The sequence below is a fragment of the Lathamus discolor genome, chromosome 9 (assembly GCF_037157495.1).
Source record: "Lathamus discolor isolate bLatDis1 chromosome 9, bLatDis1.hap1, whole genome shotgun sequence".
Taxonomy (NCBI): domain Eukaryota; kingdom Metazoa; phylum Chordata; class Aves; order Psittaciformes; family Psittacidae; genus Lathamus; species Lathamus discolor.
The window spans coordinates 5,731,873-5,754,910 of NC_088892.1; the positions used below are offsets into that span (position 1 = coordinate 5,731,873).

Here is a 23,038-nt window from a genome sequence, read left to right on the forward strand (position 1 = left end):
GGATTCCTTCCAGGACTGAGTCCTTTTTGATCATGAAACCTCCGAAGGCAGCCACGGACAATGGTCTGCATTTAAAGCAGAATAAGCAGGAATCAGGCAGCGGCTGGTTTTGTTTCATTCAGGAACTCAGCTGTTCACCGGCACCAAGACTGTGTCAAAGAAAACCGGGTCTTTCGCTCCGTGTTACCTTTTACACTAAGCATAAGGGCAGAGAAAAGCGGACAGGCTGTGACTCAGCCCTGACATGCACTAAAAGCTGCTCCAGATCTTCCGGGACACAGAGCGACAAAACCACTTGAAGAAGGCACCAGCACCCACAGAAGGAAATGCTCTTTGGGCACACATACCCCAGTTCAGTTAAAAACAAAACACAGACACGGAGCTACATGAACACGTATTTACTGCAAGTAGCTCTATGGAAAGCCAAGTCAGATAAATATAAACACTATACAGAGCTTCAAGCCAGTCTCCCAAAACCGCCAACGCGATGTGTTTTACAAAGAAAACAACGGAACAATATTTACAATGGAAGACAAAGCCAGATCGATCAGCTCAACTCTCAAACAGATCTGTGAAGCAGAAATAGCAAATAGAATGAACAGTTTCAACCATATATGTATTTTAGTTTGTACAGACAAGAACTGTCCAATATCAAATTAAATTTACAGGACAAACATTGTTCTATCATTGGTATTTTTGTACTATACAGCAGCATAAACGGGTAGCTGGAAGGTAGTATAGAGAGTGATATGTTTTACATCATCCAAAAATGTTCTTCCAGCACAATACTGAATAAATTAGTTGCTGTAAACTAAGAGATTCAAAAAGATTGCATATTTATTATGCCGTACCTATTAGTATTTGTACCACTACACTTGAGGTTACCCATTTACTTATTTATTCAGCATTTATTAAATCAGTGCTGTATATTGTACAATGGCAGCCTCAGGGATCTAATCTGAAATAAGTATGTAACAAATGTCTTCAAAACAACCTCTTCCTTTCACATCAAGTGTTTAGAACGATCTCCATCCAAATTTTGATTTCTTAGAAAAGATGTAAAGCTTCATGAAAAGCTGTGTATGTATTGCAGTATTAATTTAGGAGACCAAACAAGCTATATGGCGAGACAGTAATGGGGTCTGTAAGAGTGGTCTTATCTTCAATTCATGTTTAGCAGCAACAAGTATCCGTACCAAGTGAAACTCCTCTTCCAGAATCCAAAAGGGGACTGTGCTTTTAAACCCTGTAGCAACAGTTTTGCCTGTCACTAGATACTGTGTAAACTGATTGCTACCATGTTTCCAAAACAAAAGCCTTTGTATTTTAATGACGTGTACACTTTAATACTACTCAAAAATAGATTTGGGTACCCATCACCGAGCAATCCAAGCCGACAGTGTCCGATTTGTTGTGCGAACTGTCCGAGCAATCTTAAGGTTGTATGTTGGAGGTGAGGCAGCCTGACAGGTCAGTTGTACAATATACACCGAGGAGGATTTACCAGCTGTGTGGTGCAGAACAGCACGAGGATTCACGTACCACTTGCAAACCCTTCATCAATCATCATCAGTGGTTTTCAGCACACACCGCACGTACCAACACCTCGTGTCACACTCTATAGCAGTGCGCAAAACTCATTTCAACCCCCCAAAAAAATAAATCAGTACAAGAGTGAAGCACTTACATTGTAGTAAAATCAGGGCCTGCTTCAAATGGTCATCGTTCACCTTTGTGGCAGTGGGGAACAACAGCTGATGAGCCCACCTTTGCCTTTTTTCCCCCCATTATGCCAGGAAGAACAGAACTAGTCCCAGATTTAAGACGGGACTGCGGTTGAAAATAAGATCAATCGGGGTGGTTCTTCTTCAGAAAGCTACAGCTGAAAAGTACAACGCAGGAGTCACAAACGCTGGGTCCGACCCTGCAGCTCCCCATTCGAATGCACCGACAGAAACCTCATTCTACACAATCGTATTTATAAACAAGCATCTCGAGGGTAAGAACAAAACCATTTACAAGACAACCAGCCCATTAATCCTACCTTGTACATACCAACGCAATGATTCTGAGCAAACAAAGAAAGTAACTCAGTTTAAGCTCTGACAGACATTTGAGTTAGAATACTCTAGCCTACGATCGAGAAATACCTCTTGTACCATAAAGCAAAACCTTAAATAAAGAGAGGGAAAAGAAAAAGGCAGAAGAGGCCTTTCCGTCTTCTCAGACCCAGGCAGCGCCTGGGGTCACCCCCAGCTGATGTGCACCTCTCCATCCATCCATGCCTCCATCCACCCCTGCTTCTGCCCGGCCACCTGAAAATATCCAGAACTGCCAGAAGATTTCTAAACAATACATGTTTTAAGCTAACCACTTGTTAATGTACCAGAGAAGCAACCCCCGTGTTAAACACAACCAGAAACCAGCTTCGACTTCTCAGAATATAAATAAAAACAATTATTAATGGGAGAGGCAGGAGGAAGAAAGGGGCACACAGGGATCTCCTATTAGCATTCACGCTGCCTCCCAAAGAGATATGACATGAAAGACCAAGTTCCATCACCAAAGCACAGCTATGACCAAAAAAAAAATATCTCAATTCAAATTAATTCAACTGTAGAGAGCTGATGTCTATGAAAAGAAATTAATCAGAAGGATGTGTGTCCATGTCCGTGCTGGTGGAAATGAAAGTAGCCGGCTGGAGCTGAGCTTTGCTTCCAAAAGCACCACACAGTTTCTGGAGTTACCAGCAGAAAAGTCTTCTCTTCCCACAATGGTTTCCATGGCAATGCAGTCAGTCTAGAAAGGAGGGGAAAAAATAAGTCAGTGACATTTGAATGCAAGTTATATTGGAAAGAAGTGTTTTCTAGTGAGGAGAATGCAGAGAGCTTATCCACTGCAGGAGTGCAGAGCACGGGTCCCTCACAGAGCCCGGGGACACTTCCAGATGGCAACAGGCTCGGGGATCCTGAGCCATTGGGAAGAGCTATGAAGCCTGAAGCCAGCCCTGAGGAGCTGCTGCAGCCACAAGCTGGCATGTGTATGCTCCATCCCTGGCAGTGTCCAAGGCCAGGTTGGATGGGGCTTGGAGCAAGCTGCTCTAGCGGAAGGCGTCCCTGCCCATGGCAGGGGTTGGAGCTGGATGAGCTTTGAGGTCCCTTCCAACACAAACCAAGGCTGTGATTCTATGACACTGGCCTGCTCACACCTGCCATGGGAAGGACCAAAGCCTGCAGCCACCCATCACCATTTCACCGAGACCTCGGTCCTCTCCCCGCACAGAGCACGGGTGATTCCTAAGCACCGGCACAGGATGAACGCAGAGCAGTTCTGTCCACCCAGGTGTAATTAAGGCTGCGGCGAACACTCCCATTGACAGCAGGTACAGAACTGCAATGCAAACACTGCCTGCAACGCCAGCTCCAAACAGGGAGCAGCAAGTCATGACAGCTGCGTGCCCCGGCCTCAACTTTTCAGGAAGAAGCTTAATTTAGTTATAACAAGGAACACCTCAGAGTACGGTTTCCTCTCGTTCAAGGTAGGCAACAGAAGCACACAGCAATGGCAGGCAGCCACCTTCACTGCTGTCAGCAAAACCAGTGGTTCAAGCTGACTGGAAAAGGCAAAGCGCTTGGTGAAATGAGGGAGGGGGAAATACAATCTTGTATTAGAGGAAAACACTGTTGGGTGATGAGACAGGAATGGAAACAGGAAAGAGGACCTGAAGCAGAACAGCAGCTCTGCAGTTAACCACGCACATGCCAAGGTGAGGGTGACTCAAAAGGCTCCTGACACAGAATGAACTGATGAAGGGGATGTGAACGCTTCCTGCAGCCGTGTGAGCACAGACTGAGGAGCACACAAGAAGCTGGGTTTCAGCTCACTACAAAGTCCCTTCTGCTCCATACAGAGCCACTGTGAACACAGACTTTAAGTGTGGAGCAGTACTATCAGCCAAATGACCAGGCTACACTGGCTCCCAGTCCTGACGGACTGTCCCCTTGCAGCACTTCCATCCCCTTGGCCAAGCCTGAGGGCACTGTTCTCTGCCCATCAGGTGGCTTTGGCCACCTTCTCTTCAAGGCTTGACCGAACAGAAGAGCGGGTTGCTCGCATTGAGAAACAACAGCTACGTAAGAGATTCAGTCTTCAGAAAGCATCACAGAAATGTAGTCTACTTTTCCCCTCAAAGCCACACAGCACAAGCTCCCTCAGTGCCCCTGAGGAGAACTGGAGAATGCTTCATCACAAAGCACAGCGAGGCAACAGTGGCCTGCTGGAATCAACAAAGGTGTTTCAGAGCTTAACCCTGCCCGTGCTCTCCTGCAGGGTCCCAAGCACTCGGTTAAACCTCACTGCTGAAGGAAGCGCAGTGCTTTGCTGCCTCTACCCCAGGAACACGCTGCAGAACACCTACAGAACAAGCGTTATAGATAATAATGCAAACCTGTATGTTTACTTACATAACCCATCATGCAGTATGCACACACCAACCCCACCCTGAGTTAAAGAAGTGCTGGTTTCCGTCCAGCTAAAAATACCAGCCCTTCACAAGAGAAAAGAAAGAAGAGAAAAAAGCCAGAAGCAAAAAGAACAAAGCTGAGCTGAGCTCCGTGCCCCTGGGACTGCCCCGGCGCTTGGCAAAGGCTGCCCATGGCTCCAGAGACAGAGAAGCAGAGACCGTGGTGGAGCTGGACATGGTGCAGAAGCACAGAGGGCTCCTTCCACTCAAGGGGAAACTCCCTTTCATCCCCACTCAGCCCACACCAGGATCCGGGTTGCTGAGTTTCATTTTTCAAATCCATAGTGATTTCAAAACGGCAGTAACTTGGGTTTCCACAATTCAAGGAGGCGGCAGCCAAAATACACCCGCGAGCCGAGAATCTCCATTTGTATTATTTCACAGGCATCACAAGATCACTACAAAAAGCTCTTGCTTGTTGCACGCAGAGCGTGATGTGGTTAGTGATGGCTTTGTTTTCACAAAGGCCAAGAGAAGCTATTAGTTTTGAAATAGTTTTCCTCTTTAGAAAAAGGACCAAAGGATGAAAATAGGCTCCAGAGCCAGCAGTGAATCACACCTCAACCATGCACGCAAGTCAAGCATTACAACAGTTAAAGTTTCTATATTAAACTTATATTCAGGAAGAATTAACATTTACCAGCATCCCCCCACCCTTTCCTTGCTGTGGACCTGTAAGCTTACATAAAAGGAACTTCAAAAACTGTCTCTGCCTTTGTCAGGACATTTTTCCTCCACGCCTAACACACAAGGCACACCTGAAAGCCGTTTGACAAGTTATTCTAATCTCTCCAAGCACATCCCCAAAACATTTTGAAGAGCAAAGGCCCAGTGGTTTGAACCAGACAACCCCAAGTGGCAGAACTCTATACCTGAAACTTGGAACACTTAAAAATCTGAAAGCTTAATCAAAGTTACGTTCAAGATACTTGGAGGAGAAGAGGAAGGGCTTAAGAGCAAAAAGACCTGCTTACCTCCTAAGTTTTGATTCTGTGAACAAGCCTGGCCTAACTCCAAAGGCAGCATGATAACCAATTCCACAGCAAGCTCACCAGGTAACTCAAATCAGACGCCAGACTAACACAGGAACCAGAAGAAACTATCCCCACAGCTACGCCTCGCTCAACTTGTAAAATCCATGGATGTCCTGCCTTACACACAGCATTAAACCAGCATGAAGAGAAGCTCAGGACCTCCCTGCAGCATCCCTTGTCCCAACACTCTGTACTTGTTAAACATCGTCTCATTAATTTGCGTGTGTCCCATGATTATAAACTACACTTCAGCATGCTTCCGCTTCATTTTTAAGCCAAAACAGAACTGTGGGAAGTGTAAATAAACATAAGGGAGTTTCACACAAACTTTACCTGCAAGCTGATAACAGTCTCATAAAGGCTTGAGTCTTTCAGAACTGGAGTTATTGGTTGTCACCACTTCTCTAATCCCCTTGTTAGAGCTGGAAATTTCAATCTTGCAGTTGGAGCAGTGCAGCTGGCTGATGCCCTGAGTCATCAGCTCTTTGCTGAAAGCATCAAGCATGTGTATGTATATATAGATACGAAATTGACACAAAAGATAGAAAAGGCAAAAAGGAACTCATGAAACTTGACCAGTTAAAAAACAACTTCCCTCTGCAATCGAAGCTGAGACTGAGGTCTTGCAAGAGCCTTCCCACAAGGCATCTGCAGCCACCACTGTATGAGTGCATTCAGGAGCCTGTTCCACCACCCAGCTCCAGGCATCAAAGAAATCCCATGTCACACCCAGGGGCACGCAGGGTCTCCAGCAGGGCCAGGGACAGTTTCTGTGGTCACAGTCAGAAGCCCGATGCTGGTATCTGACTGATGAAGCTGTATGAGCTCCCACTGATGTGGCTTCCCCCGCCACATCCTCCCAGACAGCAGATCTGAGTAGAACCACCCACTGAACTGGGTCTCATAGGGCTCAGCTGCCTGCCAGGAGCGAGCAGGAGCCTGGCTGACAACAGAGCACTGCTTTTGTTTGGAGTGGCACCTGTAGCCAGCTGTGATCACACCACACATGCACCACAAGCAAAGTTACTAGTCAGAGAGGTGTAAAATGGGTTTAACATAAGCAAGAACAAGGCCCATGTCTGTTGTGCTGTTGATACCCAGAGCTAATCTGTGGATTTCCACCTCTGCAGTTCCTCGCTGCAAGGAGGATCCTCCAGAAGTGACATGGGTTTATTTAGCAAGGTTGCAAGAGTGCTCACGTGTTAAGCTCCTTGGTGGCTCCTGACAGCGCTCAAGTGGGGCTTGGAGCAAGCTGCTCTAGTGGAAGGAGTCCCTGCCCGTGGCACAGGGCTGGAACTGGATGAGCTTTAAGGGCCCTTCCAACCCAAGCCAGTCTGGGATTCTATGATCTTCTGAGTAGAGAGTAGATGAGGACACAATGTGCTTGAAGAAAACAAGGCAGCTTCTGTGAAGCTGGATGATCTTATTTCAGTCTTCACAATGTAAGATTCATCACCAACATTTTTCTATGTTAATAGTATAAATATGAGAATTGCTGATCACCACCAAAAACCAGATTAGCATTTCATTACAGATACCACATGTCTTTGGCTCAACACTGATTGAACAGTAAAGGAGCTGTCAGCAATGGGTGAAATAACTCTTGTAAAAAGAAAATAGATTATGAGATACTATGAGATACAAACTAGCTGGGAAGGGAGGGACAATGCCCATGGAACAGCCCAGCAGACCCTCAAAACGTAAATGCCACCAAATAAAACCCAGTGGCCAGATGAGGCACAACAAGCTGGGAGATAACCTTCACTCGCAGCGTAAACACACGGCTGTTCCTGGACTGTCACGAGCTCTTCCAAGAAAATCTGCTCAGTCTACCCAAAAAAAATATTTGATAACTGATCATGACAGATAAGCCACAAAAACCTGAACCTGACCCCCCCCCCCCCCCACTGCTGGAGCAGCCTAGAAATGCACCCTACACTGAGCTTTTCTGCATATTCAAACTTCAGCTCCATTCAGAGATCCTGCACAAAAGCTTCAGCCTGTATTCAAAACTGAGCTCTGCTGCCTCAGAACGCAGAAAACAACATAAATGCCACTTCCTACAAACATTTAACATGGGAAACCGGTCCAGGAAGCATCGGACATTTCCACAGAACACCTCTCAAAATACGCAAGTTCAGGCAATTAAAACAACGTTCTCTTCATTACCCGATTGCATTTGAATTCCTCAGTTGAAGATGGGATCAGATTCTAAAGCTACACAGAGCTGCCAGAGTGCTTCGGAGGAACAATCAGAAGAAAAGGATTGCAAAGGCAGAAGAAAAACTAAGAGGGCAAACATTTAAAATGGGATGGCAGTATGCCACTGCTCCAAAACGTCTTGTTTCAAATTAAGGAACACGCTGACAAAGTGCTCTGCAAGTTTTCTATGCTAAAATAACCTACGGCTTCATGAAAGTTGGGGCAGAGGATTAGATTAGTCTCAATTCATTGGACTGCAACCCCAGCACATTTCATTTGAAAACACATCAGGTGAGAATATATCCAATTTACACTTCATGTCCTGCATCTGAATTAAGGTCACACAAGTCAGGCCACTTCGAAACAAAGCAAGAGTGCTTAAGACCACTACAGACATATCTTGATTCTCTCAAAGAAATCTATACTAAACAGTACCTGTGTTTACAGGAAAGGCTTTTACTGACATAATTCTGCAACTGATTCCTGAAAGGATAAAAGCTTAGATTAATATCTTCTGTAAGCAAAGATAATTAAATGATTAAAATCTCCACGTCAAAGACTAAGAGGGCTTAATGCTTTCTGGAGAATGCTACTGAAGTTCTCCATTTCCTGAACTTCGGGTCAGGGGGAAATAGGAATTCATCTGACTTACACACATCAAAAGCAGGAGAACAGCCCCAGACTTTCTGGTGCACATGGCCACGCAATGTTCCTGTTACGCAGGAAAGCACGAAATCCCTGCACAACCTCAGACATGACATGTGCCTCCAAAGGCACCACGTCCCCGCTACCAGGACAGGGCAGGACTACAAGGAGTTCCTTTTCAGGCCTTACACATGGCATGCAGGTTGTGGAGAAAAAGGTCATTTGCCCAGATGAATTCTTCATAAATTAAGGATGGGTTTGGGTTTTTTTCACCCCGTATCTTACCAAATACACTGTTACTCTCCTGTACCATTGCCCTGTTTCTTTGAGGTCTTATTTTAAAGGCATAGCTTGCTGGCAAGTGGTGTTATCTGAGGAAAGCAGAATTCCACACACTTCATTCAACAACCTAACAATGCTCAAAATTGAGCTGATAGACGTACTCTGCGCATACAATTCTACTGACTTCCCACAAGCAAAAAAAAAAGCAGCAACATTTGTTTTACGAAAACCTGTTACATGAAGCCCTTTTCACTGGATGAATTATTTAAACACAGCGACTGGCAATAACACATCCTTCTCAAAACGTATTTCGAAAATTGAGAAGGCAAAGTTACTCTTACAAATAATCTTTATCCACAATTGTTCATTCAAAACGTGGTTCTGCTATTCTTAGCGCTGAGCAATTTCATGAGCTAAAAAACCTCTCCTGTGCTTCAAGATCATCTTTTATTCCCTCTGCAGAAACGCCTTATCTTTTGCAACAGTGGCTTCTTTCTCTGTTTTAATAAACAGTAGCGTTGTTTCTAGGAAGGCCTTACGCACACTCCCTCTTTTCATCTCTTACTGATACTGTTCCTAGAATTAGGAAACTTGCATGCAGCTTTGGCAGGGGCTTAATGCCAACTCAAATTGCACTGGACAACTTGACAAGAAAGTGCTGAGAGGCTTGGGGATGTTTTTTAAGCTAAATTTCTATTTCAATATAGCAAGACAATACTAAAAATTTAACCTCTCTCCACTTAAAAAATCACACAAAATGTCAAAGTTTCAGATTTTCAAGTTGCAAAAGATTATCCTTTTCTGAAAGCACCCTGGAGGCAAGTGCGCAGCATTCTACAAATGACCTCCTAAGCCGCAGAAAACATAGGTAAATCATAGCCAAAAAGGAGCTGGAATAACTGGAGAGTTTTAGAGGACTGCAATAAAATTCATGAAAGGTGTGAAGCAGGTTCCTGGTGAGGAACAGCCAGGTAGCAAGGACCCTTCAGCCTGCGGAGAAATATTTGGACATACCAGGAAATTAAAGATGATATTCTATCACAGGTCCCTGCCGTGTGCGGTGCAGGAAGCTGCTGACAGCACACTGGTTACATGCATAGCAGAGGAGGATACAGCACCTACACCATCCTAAGTGCATGGAGAGACAAGATAGGGTTTGTTACCTCTTCCAGTACACCAAGGAGGGGCTGCCAAACAAAGCTGGTATGGAGCAGGGTCCAGAATAGACTCAGAAAGGTCTGTGCGCAGCATGCCCTGCCTGACTGACCCCAGGCTGCTGTGGATACATGAGTTTACACAGGATCAAAGAGAGACTGGAAAAGTACTTGGATTAAAGATCCATAAAGGATTATAAAACAGACAAACGACATCAGGCTCAGGAAATCCCCCAGGCTGAAGGAAAAGAAATAAATAAATCAGAGGCTGGGTGTAAGTTTGTGGGAAAGCATTATACCTGCCCTGCTCTTCCTCTGCTGGGTGGTGTCTGCTTGCAGGCACAGGTCTTCCCTTGGAACAAGCCAAGCTGTTCTTACGAACACATCTAAGAGAAAGGCCAGTGTCATTCATGGCTAATCAAACAGCTCCCCCCCTTCCCACTCACCTTTCCTGATACCTCCTTTCTACACAAGGATTTTCCTCCCTACAGGAAGTTTCACCTGTTCCAGTTCTTCCCAATCACTTCAGCCACTGACATTTGTAAGCATTCAGTGCTACCTTCTTCTTTCACTTCTACTGCCGTAAATGACTGTAAAAGACAAACTCACTACATGGCCACATACTCAAGCAGTTACTCCGTCCTCAGCCCTACCTTCTGCCCATGCATGCCTACACAAAAGAAGCCAAATAAAGCTTTGCCATCAGCCACCTTCTGCTACCACACACACACAGCAGTGGCATACACCCATTTTTCACATTCTCTAATTACCAGATTATTAAGTCTGCATTACCATTAGGATACCCAAACCCCTGGCTTATGCAGGGAAGAAGAAAGGTTCAGGTTGCACTGTGTGTGTGGGGCAAGATCTTCTCAAATCACAGCACACGCACAAGAGCCAAGGATAGGGCCTTCAGCTTCCAGGAGCAGCTCAGGAGCTCATAAGGACAGCGTTAAACTGCCTACACACAGACCACTTGTAATCAACAGCGTGCAACTCTCGTTTGGCATTTCCTTGTGGAACATGTCAACATTAATATTTCAATCGCTTATACCCTCAACAGTGAATCAAGCCTAGCTGCTGCCACCACTTCCAGACTCACCGCAACCACTACAGCGTCTGCTCAACCTGATCTACCCACACAGAAATAAATGGACTTTCTCCTGTCTCAGCCATCGTTTCACACTCCAGCTCCAGCAGGACACCACAGCAGTGATAAGTGGGTGCTATCCACACTTCCCTGTCTAGAGCCAGGCTCCAAATGCTACAACATGCTGGTTACAAATACTAGAGGTGAATATATCTCTCAAGCCACGCTGCTGCCCCCTCCCCAGTGCTAGAAGATTACCCAAAACCTAGAGACACCACCTAAAAAGCCCTTGCAACATCAAGAAGGAACCAGCAGTAGTGCCAAGGCAGCTCCATCACCCCAACTGCTTCTGGATCAAAGTCTCATAAAGAAGGGAGGATGCAGGTCCATGTGACACTAACAGCCTGGGGATGCTGCACTGTGGTCCAGCACACATTCCTGCACCCTGCTTGCACCAAATCCACCAGTCACATGGCTGCAGGAAAACTGACTTACAGACAGGAAAAAGAAAACAAACAAAAAAAAAAAAAAGAGAAAAGAGAAAAATCACATTCCACATCTAAAAGGGAGAAGTAAACACGAGGACATGCTCCTAACTCGGAGATACATGTTGGCCCACATTCCTCTTACTAAGATTAATATCCTGGCCAGTGTTCTGACATTTACCTCATCCTTTTCAAGTCACTTAAACCATTACAACCACTGTATTTATAGCTCACTACCTTCCATCACTCCCTGCTGTGTGCATACCCTTCCAAGTGCCTCCACCAGCTTCCTCTCTCCCAACCACTCTTATCTCTGCGAGGCTGGCTCTTATCTTCACTCTGCCAATGGTAGCAGCCTTGATCTTTATCTCACTCTCCACCCCAGCACATTAAGTTTCATCCATCTCCTTAGCTTCATCTTTTAAATTGCAAGCTCCTAAGGACAGGGACCAACACATTTACATTTGTGGCATGGTTACAGGGACCTCCATCCTGCCTACCTGTTCAGGTTCTGCAGCAAGGAGAGATCATGTGTGGAGCAACAAGCTTTCATGAACAGACTCGCTGTCGTAATACCACCTGAACGGCCTCAAGATCAGATCTGTTCATTTTTTTCCTCAACTCATTTCTAACTGACTTCCTGTTCACCACAATCTGCCATTTAAAAACACCTTGTTCTAAAAGCAAACAAACAAGAAACCCACCTACCCCACCCCCAAAAAAGCCACCACGGAGTTAAATATAGATGGCAAACACCTCCCAAGGTGTCTCATGGACAAAAAGCAAATATCCTGGCAGTCTGAACTCAGCCGTGGGTATTACTACTGCAAACTCAAGCAGCTTACAAAGTTTTCTAACAGACTAACTTAAGATACAAAAAAACCCACAAACATCCATATAGCAAAGAGTTTCTTTTTGCGCCCCTTAAGCCATAGTGGTTCAGACTTCAGAAACTTCATTGGTTTCCACTTACAGAACTTAAAACATGTTCCTTCATCTGTACTGATAGATGTTTTGCCTGCATCCACCTTGTGCTGAAGAATGCTCTCGGCCAACCCACCTGCAACCAGCCTCCAGGACTCACACCAGAAAAGCAAAGGCTGCACCATTTGCTGGTTCGTTTTGGCCAGTTTGGCCCAACTGTCAACAAGGTGCCATAAAAGACATTGAAACACTAATGCCTGTTGATATCTAAACCGTTTTCACACAAGTAAGGTATCACACGGTTCACATTAATACCTTCTCTAGGTTTGGTATGCAATAGGCTCTCATTTATCTAACGATACATCTGCTCCAAGGCCACCCATAACCCCCCAAACTCCTGGAAGGCCAAGAGATCCGTGTGAAAGAAGCACCAGTTCCCAAAACACCTAGTTCAGGCTCAGGCTATCCAGCATCAGGAAAAGTTATCCAGCAAATTCAGCTGTTCAGCAAGAGCCATAAACAATAAAGCAAGTGGGCTTGGCATGAGCATAGGAACAGAATCGCACTATTCCCTGTGGGAGGAGGACATCATTCATTCGTGCCTCTATAAATTCAGAAGCAAATTTTGCCAGGTTACTTGCACACTCCTTAGTATAATTTCCTGCGATTTTCAGAAACAGAAAAGAACATTTTGATATCTTCAGTCATTCCACAAAATCCTGTTCTACTGCAAGGCAAACCTTACTCCAAGTTGGTAGTGTATTTACAAGCCTTTCATATCCTAGCAAAAAGAAAACACTTCTTACCTATTTTATGCCCTAAATAATAATGCAATTTGATACTTAAGTTCATAATACACACATGCTACACAGTGAACACAAGCACTGTTCACCCTTCAGCAGTAATTTAAAAGTTTGTAATTTTCTTGAGTCACATTAAATTGTATCATCAACCCTGCAATCACAGCCAAATCTTAACTACATTAATTTCAGTGTAATCCATCTCTTTTAGAAACCCTTTCATCTCAGAAGAATAAAAAGGATTAGACCTTACACTTAACTCACAAATCACTGGCACACAACATACATATATACACACACACAAGCAGTCTGAATTGTTAGCATTCGACCATATAGCTAAATTAACAGAAAAGTCATGTTTTGAAGTTATGGACCCTTTGCCCCTTGCTCATGACTAGACCAGGGCAGAAAATTCTTGCTAGCAGCCTACTTCACTGCTGCTCTTGGGGTAATGCTACACCTGAAGCAAAACCTCCACAAATCCACACACTTATACGTTCAAGATCACTTAGGTAAGATACTCAGCAACACCTCTGAGATGCCTTTGATGAGTCAGGCTAATTTACCTTTGTCTTCCCGCTGCCCTCAAGTATGTCACAAATCCCTATTGATCAAGGTTCTCAGCTAAATCCTGACCATCCCTAAGCCGAGTGACCTTTACCGAGATGCAGGCCTTGATTAAAACCAGAACATGCTTTTTCCTGCTCTCCTAACCATTGCTTTAACCTGTAAGACAACAGCGCAACCTGATCACTGGACTGCTGTTAATACGCAAACGTTAAACGTGAAAAGAAGTCAAACAGCAAATTTGCAGGGTGGGCCATAAGACAGCTCTCCAGCCAAGTCAGTACATACCACTGAAGGACGTGTCGTAAGATAACGCTACATTTTTAGGACAAAACAGCAGTAATAATACATCCCCAGGCTCCAGAAAGGCAGACTTGCTCACCTGCCTTTCAGTTTTATCACTCCATTTTCCTTTAAGTGAGGAGCACCACATTTGATCAGAACTTGTAGAGTTTGTTTCCTGCTTCTGCTCAGAAAAACAAACTTGTTAGCACAATCAACATACTGGACACCATTCAGCATGTTTTTGGGAGCACCACAGACCCACAGAGAGTGCACACGAACACACACCAAGGTACAACACAGTACTATAAGCTCTTTTTAGTGCCATCCAAAACCTCAAGGTATAAACCCTCCCCCCCCCAGCAATCACTATGAAGAAAACTTTATTAAAGATCCTTTCATTTAAAAAAAAAGAGCATATGCAGAGGGGAAAAAAACCAAACCCAAACACATGCCACTGGACATACAAAAAAACCCCAAAGAAATACCGAGCGACAAACCACCCCAGTAATCCCAGGCTGGAATACAGGCACTGGAAAGACCAAGTAGGAGCTGCAAACCTCCTGCCTATCGCCACTCCAACTGGCCACCCCGGGGCGATGGGGAACAAGGGGCCCTCAGACATCGGGGGAGAAAGGGAAGCTGTGAATGAAGTTTTAGAGGGGAAACTAAAAGGGTAATAATGCATTTAAGATTTCACCAAAAGACTTTAAAAAGGCAGCAGTATGAACCGGCACCGGGTGACTCCCAGAACTCCATGTGCCCAGCAGCCATGCTTTAACCTGCAAGACAGCTATGAGCAGAAAGGTTTAGACTTCCAAAAAAGACACGTGTCACCATCCGCTGCAGCCATGCGTTTCAAGTCTGGGAAGCTGATTCCCAGAAGCATTTCAACACTGACTACAAGCGTTCTCTCTCAACAGCAGGGGAACATTCTTGTCCCAGCTTTTCTCACCCAAGCGCAAGTCAAACCCAACCGATTCTTGGTCAAATATGTCATAATTAGCTCACTCCCACGCCACACGACAAAAATCTGTTCTGCCTTCAGCAGCTCACATACTACTCGAGAAAGTTACCTTGGGTATTTTTAAGCATAGCTGTAAGTCACTCAAGACTGTTAAAGTGGCATCTGTTACAGCAAGATTCAAATGGTTTGGGATTTGTGTGTTGTTTTAAAGAATTATTATCCCAGCATTCCTTCAAAGATGCAGGATACACGGGCGCTCGGATGTGCTTCAGTAGGGTTCTTCAAGTTATTTTTAAATGGGCCCATGCCTTAACTATTCTGCCAATACAAAAGAGCCTCAGTTTGAAGCAAACTTTGAAAAACCACTAGTCTGAAACCCAAAAGGGGCAGTTATTTGCTGGTATCCCATGAGCTGTAATTTACTATATTAGTAATAGCTAAAACTTCCAGCTTCTGAATTTCTCAAAGTATATATTGTTCATTATATTCTTCAATGATTTTGCATTTGAAACATGCAAGTTACCAACTGGACAATTTGGAAGACAAGTTTTCCTTTACAGCTGTTCTTGTTTTCCATCCCCTCAGCTCCCCAAAGCATACACAGCACTCATGCCAACTGTAGCACAGAAGGAGATTAAAGAAGTGAGGAACATTTAAATTATAATCCCACACTTTAGAGACCTTCTGAAATATCTTAGCATGGTGTTAGAGATAAGATTAAAGAGTGGGTGTAAAATAGGTGGGTTGATATTAAGCTGAACATTATATTTACTCTGAACAGTGTGTTTTGGAGTCCAGGGTATCTTTGCAGGTTGAATGTTTCTAATTAAGACTGAAGAAACCTGTATTATACAGGACCCATTATGCAGTTTATTGCCACCCCATTCTCATTATCCTCCCCAGTTTCTACAAGGTCCAATAACAAGGTATACATTAGCTAAGCCCTGTTTGAAGTAGCTTTAGTGTTCTGTACTCCTAGCACCAAATTTCATGACTCAGATTCGTGTAATCAAAACTGCAAACCGCTTGCTTCAATATTGTGAAACAATTTCGTGATGAAACTGTTTTGCTAATGACCTCCTTAAACTTCAAACACTAAAAATCAGAACCTTATATGCTTTTTATCATCATCATTATCAACATAAACCCTCAGCTCAATTTTGCCTAAACCTGAAATAAAAGTTTAATAACAAGTCAGCCCTGTTTACCGTTTCACATTAGTGCCCTCCCACTCCTCCATCCGTGTCATGAATGGAGAAAGGAAAAACAAAAAGTTTGATTCACATCAGTGAACCTGAACCAAGAGGAGTCTGGGAATTACAATGTGGGGGCAGCGATGCATTGGAAATCACGCTACCACCCTCAGCAGCCAGAACACAGCTGAGTCACAGAGCACAATATCCCATTTAAGCAAATGAAAACAAAACAAAAAAGCAAACAACATGGAGTTGGGAAGTGCTTTCCTCCCAGCAAAACTGCAATTAAGGGGGAAAGACAGAAAGTTCTCTACCTGAAAGAATTCAATAGCTATAGGATAGCTCCTTCCTAGGAAGGAAACGGTAAAGGCATCCGCTAAATATATTCCTTAAGAATGAACTTAACCACAGAGCATTTTTCAGGCAAAAGGACTGAAAGAGTGGGATGCAGAGGGGAAGAAAAGACAGCACTCAGTTCCCCTAAGTCTCCACAAGTATTAAAACCATCAGTTACACACAGGCACACTACAGCTCTTCAGGGTACAAGAGGTTTAGGAGCAAAGCTTCATTTTCACCATTTAAAATGGAACATGAAAGGCTTTTCTGTACTACAGAAAAATTTTAAATATTAAAAGCTTTATTGAAGCAGAAACTGTTAGGCTGTTTCAGGAATACAGACTTCTACAATCCTACTTGCTATAGCTTAGAGACGCGATTCAGTATGTGAATGCCAATGGTATCTTTATCACCCAGAATTTTAAGTCATAACTAAGAAACAGATATACACCACCAATTTACAATGCTGTATTCAAGTCTGGCGAGCTACTTTTAGCCTTGGACTATTTCAAAATATGTTTGTCCCTCCAAGAGCCACCTACAAGTGAACACCCCCCCTGCTCTCCTACCATATACCAGCAATATTTTATTTAAAGCTGTTAGGCCTTGTTTGGGAGCAGTGATTTTTAATTTTGTTTCTCTTTTTAGGACTAGAAAGCCACCACCAACCTAAGCTCTTACTATTTTCATGCTTAATTTCCTGCCAAAGCCCATGTTTTTCTGCAGTTTCTTTCATTTTCATGTTTTGTTTCCAGAGAACTTTAAATCACAGTGAAAAACAGCAAGTTCAAGTCTCTTGCCCCTCTGCGACTTGTAAAAGACAAAGGGAAAAAACCCAAGCATAGGGCTGTAGGTATTCTGCTGCAGCCGTAGTAAGCAAAATGTTCACTATAAATACAATTTATAAACCCATTCTCTCTTGAAAAATACTTCCAAGTGTAATATTTACAGTACAGCTGAAAGGAAATAATCTCTGGGGTTTTCCCCCTGCCCCTCTCTATTTAATAAGTTTTACTTTACAACACAGATTTTAGTCACGAGGGGAATAAGATCAAGCAGGAATTCTGGTGTCTTTGGGGGTGCTTAATCACAAATCAGCTACAGCAACCAGAGCGCCTTTGACTTAGCAGACAAACCTCTGAAGTGCTGAAAGACTAACTTTGGAAGAAAACACTTCTTGGACTGGCAGTTTTCAACATCTTCTAAATTTGATTCCAACCAACAAAGCAAAGCAGAGGAAAAAAAACCACTGAGGCAAACCACACATTTCTGAGCAGCCCCAAGCAGTGCTGCCAGACTTCGAATGGCATGCAAGCTGAGTCAGGCTTATACCTTCCACTATTAAAGGCTACACAACTTTAAGCTTCTGCAATACCTTCTGCCTTTAGACACTGAGTTTTAAAGTGAAACTAGGAAAAAAAAAAGTCATTTTGGTGTTTAAGACTGTAGTTAAGAATGAAAAAGCCAGCAGCAGCTGGCCCCTTTACTGCCTTCTCTGTTGACAGAGAAGTAGACAAGTATCAATGTCCAACAGCGATTAAATATTTCCTCTTAGTACTCATCAATTATTGACTACGCATACATTTGCACAGAAAGGAAAACAGCATTTCCAACACACACAGCTTTCTATCCGGGAGGGTGCATTACTGTAAGGAGTTCAGTGGGTCACTAACACCAGAAGGCGGATTATGCTTCCCAAGTTACAGTGCAATGCAGTGCTTGCACAAACACTGCCGTGCAGGCGGTGGACACCAGAGTACCACTAACAGCTAATCACTGTTTTTGGCTCCCACCATGACAGCTTATCATACTGGGTGTCCCTCCTCCTCTCATCATCTTCTCCCTACCCCGAACACTCTGATTTTTTATGCACACCTCCAACAGCACTACCTTAAACCGGGTCAGAGCACTGATCACTTGAAAGCTAACAGCTTCCCTCTAAAGGTTCAGATCTGGAACACGCCGCTCAGAGCCTGCTCTGATCACAGGCATTCCTCACCTGATATGCAAAACGCAGATCCCTCTGCAGAGCAAGGGAAGGGTTATGGTTCAGCTACTTGGATACTACTAAACTGGTGAAGATAGAGGGCACAGGCTGCAGGAGCCCCCCACCACCACCCCAGCCACCAGGAGATGGCTTCTCCAGAGGATACAGGGGTACTTTGGAGACCAGAGCTCAAAGGAGCACACTTCAAGGGGAAAACAATCAAGGTCTGTTTGAGTATGATTCAACTCCATCAGTGTGGGCAGATCTGCACACAAAACACCCTAAACCATGCATTTCACCTACATTTATTGAAAAGTACAGATCTAAGCCCTGGATTTTGATGTCTACACCTAATGCAGCAATTTTCAGCTTTCCCCAGCCATGACACAAGTCACAAAATATCAAGTTCACCAAAAAAAGTGAAGAGTCAGTTACAAGAAGGGAAGAGGAGAAAAGCAAAAGCAAAGGGAAAAAAAGAGCTACCATAACCTCAGGACAAGGATACACAATATGAAATATGATTAACAGTTACACTAGCAAAATTCTTTTATAAAAAAAACAAGGCTGATGGCATTCTCATAACACCTCGAACTGTCTAGAAAAGTCACATGCAACCTTTAGGCCAAGGACCAGGTCCCCTTCCATAGTGGTTCAGGGGGCAGAATGCTGTACTAGAATGATACAGCCAATTATAAGAAACATTTACCTTGCTCTTAATACCACATTTTAGCACTGAGAACCTAACTCCTAGAGTTAAGCAAGCGAGAAAGGGAAGTGGTTTTAAAGTTACCAACCTTTTCTCGCAGCGTTACACTTGAGTCCATCGGATCTGCTGAAGTCTATGCTTACGTAAGCTCCACTGTCCAAACCTGAAGTACCATTTTGGAGGTGGCAAGTTGGCGCTGCAGTACTTGCCTCACAGCTTATAGGATCATCGCGTAAATTCAGAGCGATGTAGTTTAAGCCATTCTGAAATCCAGTTGAGGTATCCCTGGACATTTTGCTTTCCTGACCATCAGAAATGTTTTCATCCGGTTTTAACCAAACATTATCAAATGAGGCAGAGCTGTGTCTTTTGCTACTATCGGTAAAGAATGAGGAGGAAGTTGTCACAGTCCCAGCAGAAGAGAACGTTTCAGAACTGTGCCTCCTCCTGCCTTGAGGATCAGCTCGAATCACTTTCGGTCCCATTGAAGGTTCAGAGCTAGGAACAGGGAAGCTACTGCTACCAGCATATCGATCGACAATGCAGAGCCTGTTAACTATGGAAGAAGGGCTGTCAATCTTTACACCGGTGTCAGATTCGGCAGCAAATGGTCGAGGTGGTGTTGCTGCCATGTTGAATGTCATCTCCGTGTAGTCATCAGTCCTATTACTGGCAGTGCTCACACAAGCAGTACCAAATGAGAGCCTGGCATAATCAGGATTCGGTTGGTTTCTAGGAATACTGGAACTTCCATAAATTGAAATATCTGTAAGAGAGTTGGACAGTTCCTTCGCCACTTTCGGTGACTGTACATCCAAGTCAACGCTCATATAATCAGAAAGCGGGGACTGCCTGTGGTCGCTACTTGAGCCTAGAGATGATGGGGATCCTTCTGCAGATAAGGAATACGGAGTATTACTCGCCTTTTCATTAAAATCAATATTTATGTATTCACCAGGACTCGCTGGCTCAGGTGGAACTGTACGATCATACATTCTTGGGATAGTGTTACTCCCTCTTGTACCCAGCGGGAGCCGTGTGGGCCTGGTAGCCCTGTTTTGCACAAGTCCTTCATCCGAACCTTTCACCACCGGCAGTTTAGAGATGCCATTAGCCAGAGCCTCACTGCTGACCCCTTTTACATTTTCTGGTCCACCATACAAGAGTTTTCCGGGTGAAGACATTGGAACGTACTCACTGTGGTCACCGTTCTGTCCTGATAATGCCTTAAAGCTTCGGGGCAAAGAAAAATACGAACTAAAACCTTTGGGAACGGAAGCGGTGTGAATATAATTCGAATCACTGGGGTGCTTTGGAGCTGAATTACCAGGTGACATATCCATATACTCATTGTTGGCAATTTTCTCATTACTTCCTTTAGAAACAAATCCAGTTAAAGGGCTGCGTACAGGTGAGGAGCTGGCCTTCGGAAACATCATCATGTATCCTCTGGAGTCAACCTGAGACGGTGACCACGAATTGTTTATCTGTTTTGGAACAGACATACTTTTAGGAGTCATTGGCAAGTAATCACTGTTGCTGGATAGAGAAGATGCAACTCCTGGCATCATGGGCATGTACCCATCATCCCTGGCTTTACTCCTACTTTGGTTACATATGGAATCAAGGTTTGCATCACTGTACTCCAACTCATGGCTATCTTTCAATTTCGGGGTTTCAGAGTAAAGTAATCGTCCATGATTTCCCGCAGTGTCTTCATCTAACAAAGCTGTTTGTGTTGTCTTCTGCTGCACTGCTACAGAAGTTGGTTTTGTTAGAGAGTAAGTTCTTTTCCTGAAACACTTTTCAGCCTCCATATAATCATCTCTCGAGCTATCATCTACCTGTTGCTTACTCATGGACATGTACTCACTCAGGCAGTTCTCCTCTCTGATAGGTGGCGTGTTTCCCAGGGAATCCGGTGTATTACTCCGGACCCGGAAGTACCTGAAGTCTCCAGGGCTGGAGCCATATTCATCAGAAGAAATAAATCCCCCATCGCTCGGGGAACCGCAAACAGATGAGCTAGAAGGCCTGGTCAGCATGTCCGAAGCAGAGCCATGGCCGCTACTGGAAGAAACACTGATGGGACTTGTAGTGGAGGGAAAGTGAGAAACAGGCAGCGAAGCAGACCTGGTGTGGTAAGAGGAGCTGAAAGCAGCTCTCACGTACCTTCCACTCCCCTCTTGCCGGCCCAAATTCATCCTCGCAGTATTGAGGTGGATCAGACTCCCAGTCACTGACCTGAAAGGTCTGGTCATGGTTCCTTCTCCTTCGCTGGACGTTCTGAAGCGGTAAGAGTTGCTGCTTTTGGTGGTAGGAGGAGTCCCTCCAGCAACGCTCTCAGTTCTAGACCTCCTCTGCAAGCCTGTCTGGCTGGGGGGCAGGTTGCCCAGGTGCCTCCTGGTGGTGATGAAGGAGATGGGATTCGTACCACTACCACCACCAGAAGACTGGCTTTTGCTTCGGGGCCTGAACTCCGCAAAGGCCTTTAGAGCTTTCATGGTGTCCAGAAAAGTCTCGTGCATATTCTGGGCAACCACCGAATCATCCACTTGCATCCAGAGCTCTCCAGGCCCAATAGAGGCAGATCTGCCCACTTCGATGAAGAAGAAGTTCTCCGAGTGTCCGCAGCGGCGAATATTCATCAGCTGCAGGTGGACAGAGGGCACCTCCGAGTTCAGCTTGACGAGGTGGATGGCCTTGCTGGAGAGGCACAACCGATACACTCCGGTCAGGTTTTTTGTCTGTCCCAACCCTTTGGGCTTAACGTTGACCTGCCACACCTCCTTGAAGACGGTGCCAGGCCTCAGGGCAGCCCCGTAGTGCTCATCGTCCTCATCCACCTGCTGCTCGGCGTGGTCTTCCTGCTCCAGGAAGCCCCTCTTGCTCTGGCTCATGAGCTCGCTGATCGCCTGGTACCAGGCCTCCTGCTCTGCCTCATTCTCTGCCAGCATGGCGAAGTACTCATCCTTGGTGTACAAGGCGATGATGTGCTTGTGCTTGGCATCGGCCCGCCGGCTGACGGTGAAGCACTGGTAGAGGGGGATGACCCGCTTGGGCGGGGGGCAGCACAGGGAGCCCGCCCCGCCAGCCCCCGCCGCCCGCAGGCTGCTCTTGAACTTCTTCTCGCTGTCGTAGTACTCGAGCCGGGCGGGGGCCAGGTGGCTCTCGGCGCGCAGGACGAAGTACCGCTTGTGCCCGTGCTTCTGCTTCCGCAGGTAGCCGCACTTCCTCACGTCCTCGCCGGCGGCGGGCGGGGGAGGGCCGCGGCCCGCCGGGGGGGGCTGCCCGCCGCGGCCCGCCGCGGCAACGTTGCGGCCCGCCACGGGGGCGGCCTCCGGCGCCAGGCAGAGGGAGGCGCTGGGCGAGCGCCGCAGCAGCAGCAGCAGGTTGTGGGGCTGAGGGGACGGGCAGCGCCCGCCCTCGCCCGCCGCCGGTTCCCCCTCGCCCGCCGCCGCGCCGAACACGCCGGGCGCCTGCTGAGGCACGGCTCCGCCTCCCGTGTGGCGGGCGCCCAGCTCCTCCTCGCCGCCCCCGGCCGCCGCGCCGCCGCCCGGACCATTCATCCCACTCGCCATCTTAGGGGCCAGGCAGGGTCCGGAGCGCCGGGAAAGGGGCACCGGGCGGAGCAGCGGAGATCCGCACTCACCGGGGAAGCGGGCCGCGCATGGGGCCGGGCGGGGCCGTACCGGGCCGTGCCTGCGCGCCCGCGCCGCGTCCGGCTACTCGCACTCACGCAGGCGGCCTCGGCGGCACCACGGCGAAAACATCACGTGACCCCGCGGAGGGCGGGGGCGCGCGCCGGGAGGGAGGCGGGGGCGGGGCCCCGGCGCTGAGGCGTGCGGGGGGGGGGGGG

The 23,038-nt window shown here is 46.0% G+C and overlaps 1 protein-coding gene across 1 annotated transcript; it reads right to left on the reverse strand.

Annotated features, from left to right (window-relative positions):
- Positions 1 to 383: 383 nt before the first annotated feature.
- On the reverse strand, positions 384 to 22,958 carry IRS4 (insulin receptor substrate 4). Its single transcript, XM_065690001.1, has 2 exons — positions 19,268 to 22,958; positions 384 to 2,799 (listed from the first exon to the last, which is right to left on the reverse strand). Exons 1-2 carry the CDS (start codon positions 22,758 to 22,760, stop codon positions 2,795 to 2,797), a joined length of 3,498 nt encoding a protein of 1,165 aa, XP_065546073.1. The 5' UTR covers positions 22,761 to 22,958; the 3' UTR covers positions 384 to 2,794.
- Between the last annotated feature and the right edge of the window lie 80 nt (positions 22,959 to 23,038).